At 35.2% G+C, this 10,847-nt stretch overlaps 1 protein-coding gene across 1 annotated transcript; it reads left to right on the forward strand.

Annotated features, from left to right (window-relative positions):
* Window positions 1-301: 301 nt before the first annotated feature.
* Window positions 302-9,671, forward strand: LOC103524708 (homeotic protein deformed). Its single transcript, XM_008489740.3, has 2 exons — window positions 302-664; window positions 9,229-9,671. Exons 1-2 carry the CDS (start codon window positions 400-402, stop codon window positions 9,669-9,671), a joined length of 708 nt encoding a protein of 235 aa, XP_008487962.3. The 5' UTR covers window positions 302-399.
* The last annotated feature ends 1,176 nt before the right edge of the window (window positions 9,672-10,847 follow it).

The raw sequence follows: 10,847 nt of genomic DNA on the forward strand, positions 1-10,847 counted from the left end.
TGTAGCTAAATTATTCCTATACGGACGGTTTCTCTGTAAGAACTATCTTTCAAATTCCCGAAACAACTTAATTCTAAATCCAAAGAAGATCAAAAGGGATTTCACCCAAAGAGTCAAAAGCCTCAGATAGTCTCTTCTTATTCGATCATGTTCTTCTCTAAATCCATTTAGAAGTAGATCGAGGATTAATCGTTGATCTAAATGAAGAATCAGTCCCAGTTCCCAGACCGTGTCATTTCGTGGTTGTTTCCAAGTCCATGTCCACGTTTATTTGATCATGTAGAAACAAATCATCAAAACCTTCTCCCATCTCACAATAGCATCATCCCAACACAAACCAATCTAATAGAGAATGGCAATCCAGGTGTGCTCGACCATAGTCCGAAAACATCCAACTCCATGTCTCCCTCAAACATCCACACAATGTCTCCCAATACTGCAAGCAATCTTCACACCCTATCACCCAACTGTAACGCGAATAATATTCTCAGCAACAATTTGGAACCCAACTCAACGGATTCGGAAGATGATTTGGATGATGATGACGACTATGGAGGAGATGAAGGAGGGAGTGACTTGATGATAGATGAGAACTCAATGGAAAGCAATAATACAGACCGGGTCATTTACCCGTGGATGAAGAAGATTCATGTGGCTGGAGTGGGTAAGTTGATCGCTTTCTTTATTTTCAATAGAATCTCTTTATTGTCTAGTTGTCCACTTTAGGTCTAGGCACATTTATATGGATCACAGTCCAAAACTGAAATAAGCTTGATAATTACTTAATTTCATATTTGACCTCTCTTACAAACCAAGATGATTTGCTATGAATCGACTAATCATTTCTTTATTGTCTAATAATTGTCCACTTTAGATTAAGTCTAGGCACATTTACATGGATCACAGTTCAAAACTGAAATAAGCTTGATAATTACTTAATTTCATATTTGACCTCTCTTACAAACCAAGATGATTTGCTATGAATCGACTAATCATATAATATATGAATACTAGATGTAATAGGTGTATTTGAAATGTTTTGATTAAGATTCAGAAGGAAAATCCATGTAAAACCAATGAAAGTATCTTGCTTGATCATAAGACCATAGAGTAAACCAATTCAATAGAGAATACTAGATGTAATAGGTGTATTTGAACTGTTCTGATTAAGATTCAGAAGGAAAATCCATGTAAAACCAATGAAAGTATCTTGCTTGATCATAAGACCATAGAGTAAACCAATTCAATAGAAATCTAAAAAGTAAACTAACTCAAGCAATACCTTCTATTAAACGGAGAGCACCAACCCAACATATTAAATTTGAATACCACAAGACCACGATTAGAATAACATGGAGTGCCAGAATCAAAATGCCTCCAGCTATCAGCAGAGAGTACCTACCAACCCAACATATTAAATTTGAATACCACAAGACCACGATTAGAATAACATGGAGTGCCAGAATCAAAATGCCTCCAGCTATCAGCCATGTAGCCAAGAGTACTCATGTGGTACTTATCAATCTGTAGCCTATTCAGAAACCGGTTTGGATAAAAGTTCCATCCATTAGAATACCTGGAGCTATGACTGCTATGGTGGAGCAGTTGGAATAAAATGGTATCCTTAACCAGTTCTTTGGTTTGGTTCTTAGGTCTTTGGTTTAGTCCTTTGATATCCTCTGGACTTTGTTATTTGGTTGTGATTTACCTTTGTCTAACCAAATTTGTATACTGAATTAAATCAATGATATGATGCTTTATGAATAGGTCTGTATACTCGTATGTTCTTGTTCACAATTAAACTGTTAGCATAATGGAACAACTTGCTCTTAGCTGATACTTAATCTAAATAAAGTACTATGTAGTTATAAATTTGTTGTCGTCATCTGATGATAACATTTGGTTGTGATTTACCTTTGTCTAACCAAATTTGTATGCTGAATCAAATCAATGATATGATGCTTTATGAATAGGTCTGTATACTCGTATGTTCTTGTTCACAATTAAACTGTTAGCATAATGGAACAACTTGCTCTTAGCTGATACTTAATCTAAATAAAGTACTATGTAGTTATAAATTTGTTGTCGTCATCTGATGATAACATTGATAACAGAGTTTTGTGCTTTGATTCTTTTGAGGCAATTTTGTTGTTGTTCCGTATTTAGGAAGACAAGTAATGTAAACGGTGAAATCTTCGAGGGATACCTATGTTTTAGTTCAAAAAGCAAAAACCTCTTCAAATTCCTAAAAGTTTCAGCCCTTTTTAGGTTGATAGGTAATCCTTGTTCTGTCTTTTGTAATTTTGACTCTAATGTTGAAAAAAAAAGAAAATTGAACCGAGTTTTCCCTTCAAACCTGCTCCTTTTTTTTACCCAACATTCGACGAATAAAGGCATCAAAAAAGAAAATTGGAAAACGCATTTTTTGTACACATGAATGGGTACCTATTTCCTCCCCTCTCTTCATTTGCCCCTCGCTTTTTTTTTCAATCAGCTTGTCAGTCGTTGAACATTGCGCTGACAGCAGAAACTTTGCAGGAGGAACAGACCAGTGGCAAACTTAGGGGAAGAATTCGATGAAATATTGGATAAAACCTTCGGAGAAAAATTCGATAAAATATTGGATAAAACCTTTGATGAAATCATAGAATCGAGAAAGATAATGGAAATAAGGACATTGGATAAAACCTTTGAATCGAAAAATGGAAATGGAGATACATATGAGACTTTGAAGAAATCAGATCAATAGACATAGGATCTCTAGATACTCGTAATCCAAAACCCCAGGACTCCCAGGAGTGAATTTAAAACAGAATTTTGGACTGTTGCACAGGAATACCCAACCAGCAACCAGAAATCCGTAGATCACGTTTCGTTTTGGTGGGATTTCAACCTTTCTTTCCAATCACCATAATCTTTTCAACGGAAGTCTTTCGATTACTTCTTCTAAATCTTATGATATTATACCTACTCACCTTTATAGGTAATAGTAATACATAGAATATTTTGATCTTGACTCTTTAATATTATGACAATTTTAGATATAATAAAGATTGACCATCATGGGATATTGGAAAAAGGCATAGTTCCTATATCAAACAAATATTGAAAAATATCCGAAAGAAGTTCCAAAAATACCAGGATTTTGAAGATATTGGAAAGATATTTTAAAAGAGCCCTCCTGTCTGTAAGATAATACTGACAAAATGATAAAGACAGAAGAGCAAAAGAAGACTGAAAGAAATGAGATCGGTAATGAAAAAGAATCATAATATGTTAAAGAAAATTAACTAGGTACTCTAACTCTAACATAATTATGAAATCACGAAATCAGTTCTTCAAATGTAATGGTAATTTTGTCACATCCACTAATTAGGCTGTAATGGTGACCCTCTGGTGACTGATTAGGTGTCTCAGGAGAATTCTGAGGGATTATAACTCCGGGTAATTTCATACACGCAAAAAGCCCAATCTGGGGCTTAGGTGTATTAGCTAGACAGCCCTAAAGGATGGTTTGGTCTTTTCAAGAGTTCTCTGGGGTAAACCTTACTTAATGCTGCAATTCCGCAAGCATTTGACAGACACAATTTAAAACAATTTAAACTTCTACACCATGAGTTATTTGTTCCAACAATTCTGTGAGCAAAAGAAAAAATTGGATTATTTTGGGTAATGTTATGATTTATGATTAGTGTCATCAAAGATGAATAAGTAAGTATCTCGAGATTCTTAACAATGAGAAGGGAGAAAATCAGATAAGTCTCACCCAGAATTATTGAGGATAGGTAAGATATAGGTGGTCATTTCATAGACAGTCCCATTCAACATCGAGTGGATGATCAATAACATCAAAAATATTAGATTCATATTATTCTTCAAGACCTCAACTATAAATATTATTCTTCGAGACCTCATCCAACAAATGGAAGTCTCATTAGTCTCATCAAAACCCCATCGACATAACAAATGAGGTCTCATTAATAAACAAAGTGGTGGAAGTATTGATCCCTGGGGACCCCCCAGCACAAAGATCAAAATCTGAGATGATTTGTTTTGGGGTTTCAGATAGTATACTTTTTCGCCTTTTATCTCATTTTTGAGGACTCGAAAAGTAATTCAGTATTGTCTTGGAGATAAATGAGTGTTGTCACAATTTTAGGTTTTGATTTTATTTGATTTTCAAAAGGATTCCTCTGACTCACTAGTCTTTATGTTGCATCATTTGGGTCTATCTACGTGCCACAACATCCCATTAATAACAACACATCAGTCTCGTTTGGGGTTAACAATATGTTATTTTGCCACCTTTGAACTAAAAGATCGGTCGTTTGTGTGGTCCAATTGAAAGGCTTTTAATAGTTTTAATGTGTGGACAATTGAATAAGAAGTTATGTAGAATGTAAAAATATACCTAACCTAACGCCGAATAATTATGCTGATTCCAAATAGATAATATTAGGATCGGGAAAAGATACAATGAAAAAAACTCCAAAATTGGTTGAATATTAGTGGATGTGACAAAACCACAATTGAAAGAAAACCTAACAAAGAGGACAAAAATGTTGTTGAAAATAATACAAAGTAAACATCTAAATCAGTGTTAAATTAACCACTATGAACGTATAGTACACACCATATGGGCAAAACATTCTTTCACTCAATGTAGAAAAAGAACACAAGATGTTGGAATATTAATAAGGTATAATCCTAAGATGTTAAGTCTGCGCGTAGGCATAGAAAAACATGACACAAGTTGTCTGAATTTGACATCCGTGAACATCTTGAGTGACATGACATGTTCTACATATGACAATGTATATACCTATACTATATGACATGACAATGTACATTATAAGTTGGTTTCCATGGCAACTATTGTGCATCTTGCCCAGATGTTACCTATGAATGTCGTAGAGACATGATGGATATTCTAATATCTAATATGTGTGGACATTTTTCATCCTCTTTCGAATGTGTACACAGAAATTGACGCTCCATAATCCACACCACTTATTGAGTTTGCTTGTTACCTTCTTTTTCTTATTTTGCAGCTTGCAGTCAATTTGCAAGAGGTAGATGTAATTTTCTTACGTCATCTGTGAACTTTTTCAATAATTGCCTAACAACTTATTTTCTAATAATGCCGACATTCTTGGAATAAAAATAACAAGGTGATTTAATGATTTGAATATAATATTAATTTAATCTAACCACTTGATTAAATTTACATAATGACAGGGGGCCAGGGAACCAGCAGGACTTTCTAGTTTCTAGCCCTAAAAAGGAAATTAAATTTGAGGACATAGTATTAGGACCGTCGCGTCACACATTGGAGGAGTAGTTGAGCGACTTGCCTGGAAAACCAAACTTATGAAAATGATAGATTGATAGTCTATAGAGGAGGGTCTCCATCATTTTCACAGGTTTGTTTTTCAGGCGACTACGCGCAACTAAAATTCGCGTGACAACGCTCGATGGACCTCATTCAATGTTCATATAGGAGGACTTGTACAAAGTCTCTCAGAGTGTACGTCACATTGGAGTCTAATGTGGCTATATAGAGACTCCTCTTCTCCTTGTTGATGTATTCGAAATAAAACTAGCTATAGGCATCTATTTGAAGATGCATAAGAAGAAGAAGAAGAAGAAGAAGAAGAAGAAGAAGAAGAAGAAGGAAGAGAATTAGAGGAGAAAGAATAAGGAGAAAGAGCAGGAGGAGAAGAAGAAGAAGAACAAGAAGAATTAGAAGAAGAATAGAATAGAATATACGTTTTATTTGCACATAAAATACATGAAAGTACATTGTACAATGGTCAATTTCTAGTCTAAATCAGGGCCGGATTAGCCCCCCGCGGGGCCCGGGGCAGTTACAAAGGCGCGGGGCCCTCAGGACCTACCCCCTCCCTACTAGAAAACACTTCTATACCTACCTAATTCATTTGTATCAATCATTACCTAGATAATAAGTTATTAAAAGTATCCTGATCCAAGGTTTTAACTGTTCAATTCTCATTTCCCACAACACGTCCTACTTTGTTTCATCCAATCTTAAACAATTTAGATACACATATCTTGAACAATATGCAAAGAGTTAAAACAAAAACAAAGGTGGATAATATATTAAACAATATCCATAAAATGGTAAAGTAGCTTTTGTTTATACAATAACTCAAAACAATATTCAAAGTCAATATTAACAATAAATAATAGACAGTCTTCTATTCATAAATCCCATACTTTACACGCGTCCCAAACATTATTGAAGATCGTCCATACAACTATACGTCATATTTCTTACAATATTCTTTCTTCCTAATAGGTATAATATCTTTTGTCTCTTTGTTTTTTGTTTTGATTGCTTTGTTTCTCTCCAGAAAACAAACACTCCGTTTGCATTGTCAAATAAATTTGACATTTCAAAACATTTCCACCCTTCTTTTTTAGCAGGCTCATTTTCAATGTGTTTGAATATCTTAATATTGTCTTTTCCAATATTTTGCTTGTGCTTGATATTCTTGATAACAGTTCTTTTTTGTTTTTCTTCGACGTTCCAATTTATGACTTCTAGGAAGTTATGTTTGTGTATTTTGAATGGAAATTAGAACATTTTGGGAGTATTGTTTCGCATTTTAGCTGTTTCTCTTACTTTCAGCTGTGAGCTGGAACGTTCGTTTTATCATGAAGAATATTGTATTAAACGAAGTTTTGTCTTTTTGTTGGTTTGTCTGACTTTCAAGAAATTGACCAAAAATATTCTAAGTAAAGGGAATTTTCCAGTAAATTTGGGACCCAAAAGGGCCCTAGATTGTCCCGTACGGGCTCTTTTTTTTTGGGTGAGTTTTACAGTTCATTGAACAAGTTTACAATAACTTATTCCTTTGAGAAATATTTCAATATGTCATATGTAATTCCACCCAAGATCTTAAATCCTATGGTTTAACTAAACCAATTATTAGACTCTAACACCGGCTGTAAAGGTGTGTCCACAAATAGTCGACGTCCGTCAATCCACATTGATTCACATCGATCGACGGCCGTTGACTAATGACTATATGACTGTGTGGACACAACTTAAGACTAAAACAAAAGGTTAATTGGTTAGGTAAACCCGTTGGACTGAGAAACCGGCCATAAGTTTCACAGAACGATCCATGCACTCAAGACTTCTCTTCCTTTTGTACTTCGTATAGTCTTGCAGTGATACTTGGAGACCAGTGTCAGTCGGAGTGTCGATAAACAGCGACGAAAATGTAAAATTTAAAACTCCTGAAGAAATAATGTTTCTAACACATTCGCGAATCGATGTCAACACTTGGTTTTAGCAAAACTGTCCAATTAGGTACTCTTTAAATACACTATCTCTGAAGTTACAATGCTAACGCTAAGCTGTATTGTATGGTATACGATATACGGATTGATGACTATCTGAGAAATCGAGTGTTGTTGGTTTTTCCCGGCCTCACTTTGGCTGGGAGGTTATTCAAGGGGGCGGGGCGCGGTGGGTAGTTTGTGTCTCAAGGGAAAATAAAACTCCCGTTACTAATGATAATAACTTTAGCAGTCAATCAATCAATCAATTTTATTTGTACAAATATACATATGTGGTACAATGTTAAGACTACGTACTAAACTAAACTAAATCTATAGTAATATAGTCTGCAGTTAATACAGAGACTTGAAAACTCTAGAACACAAAGTAAAGTCCAATCCTGTTAGTTGACCATCAGAATCAACTGGGTTTGTGTTAGCTTTGCAGAAATGCTTATCGTCTGTCAAACGAAACTTTTGGGTGACTCGATTGACCACCCTGTTCATGATTCTCTACCATGAATCATCCGGTATATCACATCACATGTCTGACACAAGTTTTCTTCAAGTCGAAGTTCAATATTTTTAGACTCGCTCAAATATTCATTAATCATTGAGTATTCGTTATATAGTTCCATAGCTTTGCAGAAATGCTTATCGTCTATCAAACGAAACTTTTGGGTGACTCGATTGACCACCCTGTTCATGATTCTTTATCATGAATCACCCGGTATATCACATCACATGTCTGACACAAGTTTTCTTCAAGTCGAAGTTCAATATTTTTAGACTCGCTCAAATATTCATTAATCATTCAGCGTTCAATGTTCATATAGGAGGACTTGTACAAAGTCTCTCAGAGTGTACGTCACATTGGAGTCTAATGTGGCTATAGAGACTCCTCTACTCCTTGTTGATGTATTTGAAATAAAACTAAGCCATAGGCACCTATTTGAAGATGCATAAGAAGAAGAAGAAGAAGAAGAAGAAGAAGAAGAAGAAGAAGGAAGAGAATTAGAGGAGGAGGAGGAGGAGAAGAAGAAGGAGGAGGAAGAGGAAGAGAAAAAGAAGAAGAAGAAGAAGAAGAAGAAGAATTAGAAGAATAGAATAGAATAGAATATACGTTTTATTTGTACATAAAATACATGAAAGTACATTGTACAATGGTCAATTTCTAATCTAAATTATATAAAATTCAAAATAATTATTCTTTATGATATTATGGTACAATGAAGAAGAAGGAGAAGGAGAAGAAGAAAGAATTGTAAAGGAATTTCCTTAAAGGTGCAATTGGCCAGATTAAAAGGTTTGCCGGGGCCATTGTATTAACGGTTGAAAATTAAACTTTTTCCTTTGGTTAGGTTTAGATAAACAATAAATTACCAATTTGTCATTTATCCATATGAGGCACAAATTCTACTACAAGTGTAAACTAACATGAAACCTCTCTGTTTCTTCTGATTTCAGCCAATGGCTCCTTTCAGCCGCCTCCTTGTTGATGTACCTATTCGAAATAAAACTAGCTATATAGGCACCTATTTGAAGATGCATAAGAAGAAGAAGAAGGAAGAGAATTAGAGGAGAAAGAATAAGGAGAAAGAGGAGGAGAAGAAGAAGGAGGAGAAGGAAGAGGAGAAGAAGAAGAACAAGAAGAATTAGAAGAAGAAGAATTAGAAGGAGGAGAAGAAGAAGATAAAGGAGAAGAAGAAAAAATTGTAAAGGAATTTCCTTAAAGGTGCAATTGGCCAGATTAAAAGGTTTGCCGGGGCCATTGCATTAAGGGTTGAAAATTGAACTTTTTCCTTTGGCTAGGTTTAGATAAACAATAAATTACCAATTTGTCATTTATCATAATATGAGGCACAAATTCTACTACAAGTGTAAACTAACATGAAATCTCTCTGTTTCTTCTGATTTCAGCCAATGGCTCCTTTCAGCCGGGGATGGAACCAAAGCGTCAACGCACAGCCTACACCAGACACCAAATACTAGAGCTAGAAAAAGAATTCCATTTCAATCGCTACCTAACGCGGCGGCGACGAATAGAAATTGCTCACACGTTAGTCCTGTCGGAACGGCAGATCAAAATCTGGTTCCAAAATCGACGCATGAAGTGGAAAAAGGACAACAAGCTGCCCAACACGAAGAATGTGCGGCGAAAAAACGGACAACCTCCGAAAAAGGGAAAGAAAAACGCAAATAGCAATACTAGTAATATAGATGAGAAAATAGTGAAAGAAGATTCGCAGAGAGCGTTCAAAATCGTCGATGAAAACATACAACGAGCTCAAAACATAGCGGCTGATAGCAACGAGCAAATACGAAGGGAAAGAAAAACGCAAATAGCAATACTAGTAATATAGATGAGAAAATAGTCAAAGAAGATTCGCAGAGAGCGTTCAAAATCGTCGATGAAAACATACAACGAGCTCAAAACATAGCGGCTGATAGCAACGAGCAAATACAATCTAATATGGCCGACGAAAACAATATGTCGCTTTGTTTCAGTAGTGCTAGTGATATAGTTCAAAGTAATTCTCAGCTTGTTTTGAATAATCAGCAAATTAAACAGTGTTGTGACTATGACTTGACGTGCTTGTAACAGAGCGTTGCATCCGTGGCTGACGTTCATATGAAATGTACAATACTATTGTGATCAGCAGCTTGTTTTGAATAATCAGCAAATTAAACAGTGTTGTGACTATGACTTGACGTGTTTGTAACAGAGCGTTGCATCCGTGGCTGACGTTCATATGAAATGTACAATACTATTGTGATCAAGTGAAGAATGTTGAGATTGTTGAGGCTGGTAATGTCTTTTCGTTGAAAATGCTGAATGCTCTTGTTCAAAATACTACGAAGATTGAGGAATTCAATCACTGAAATTTGGTGTGCCTAGTCTCCTTCTTACATTTATTATGAGGGAAAATCGGTAGTTTGAATCTCTTGCTGCTATAGTAATTTTCATTTCTGTTTCATACAGTCAAGACAGTCATTTGTCAGTCATTTGTCATACAGTCATTTGTCTATTTAGTTTTTGGGAAAGATTAGGTACCTACATACCGGCGAGTATGTGGAAAGATGAAAGTTCATCATGTTTAAGAAGTTTTGTTCCAAACTCTATCAAGAGGTAAACTATTCACATTTAGACACCTAGTCATTTTCATTTCTGTTTCATACAGTCAAGATGTCATTTGTCTATTTAGTTTTTGGGAAAGATAAGGTACATAACGACGAGTATGTGGAAAGATGAAAGTTCATCATGTTTAAGAAGTTTTGTTCCAAACTCTATCAAGAGGTAAACTATTCACATTTAGACACCGTATGGGTACTCTAATCAATAGGTACGAGGAGAAGTCAATTTATAGTCTAGATTAAGACTCAAAGTATCTAAGCTCTTTTATATTAAAATGTTTATCCTCTCTGTATAACTACTAAGGTCCTTTAGTGATCGAATTCCAAGCTTAACAAGCTTTATAGGCAAGGTTTCAAGTTTTAAGTTCAAGCTAAATGTAAAATTTCGATAATCTAGTGAAGTT

Source organism: Diaphorina citri, unplaced genomic scaffold (genome assembly GCF_000475195.1).
Source record: "Diaphorina citri unplaced genomic scaffold, Diaci psyllid genome assembly version 1.1 scaffold116, whole genome shotgun sequence".
NCBI lineage: Eukaryota > Metazoa > Arthropoda > Insecta > Hemiptera > Psyllidae > Diaphorina > Diaphorina citri.

What these genes read in the sequence shown, in the direction of transcription:
- LOC103524708 (XM_008489740.3), top strand. Translation starts at nt 400, where the DNA reads ATGTCTCCCTCAAACATCCACACAATGTCTCCCAATACTGCAAGCAAT. An exon ending in GATTCATGTGGCTGGAGTGG is followed by an intron (nt 665 to 9,228) that starts GTAAGTTGATCG and finishes TTCTGATTTCAG; the next exon opens with CCAATGGCTCCTTTCAGCCG.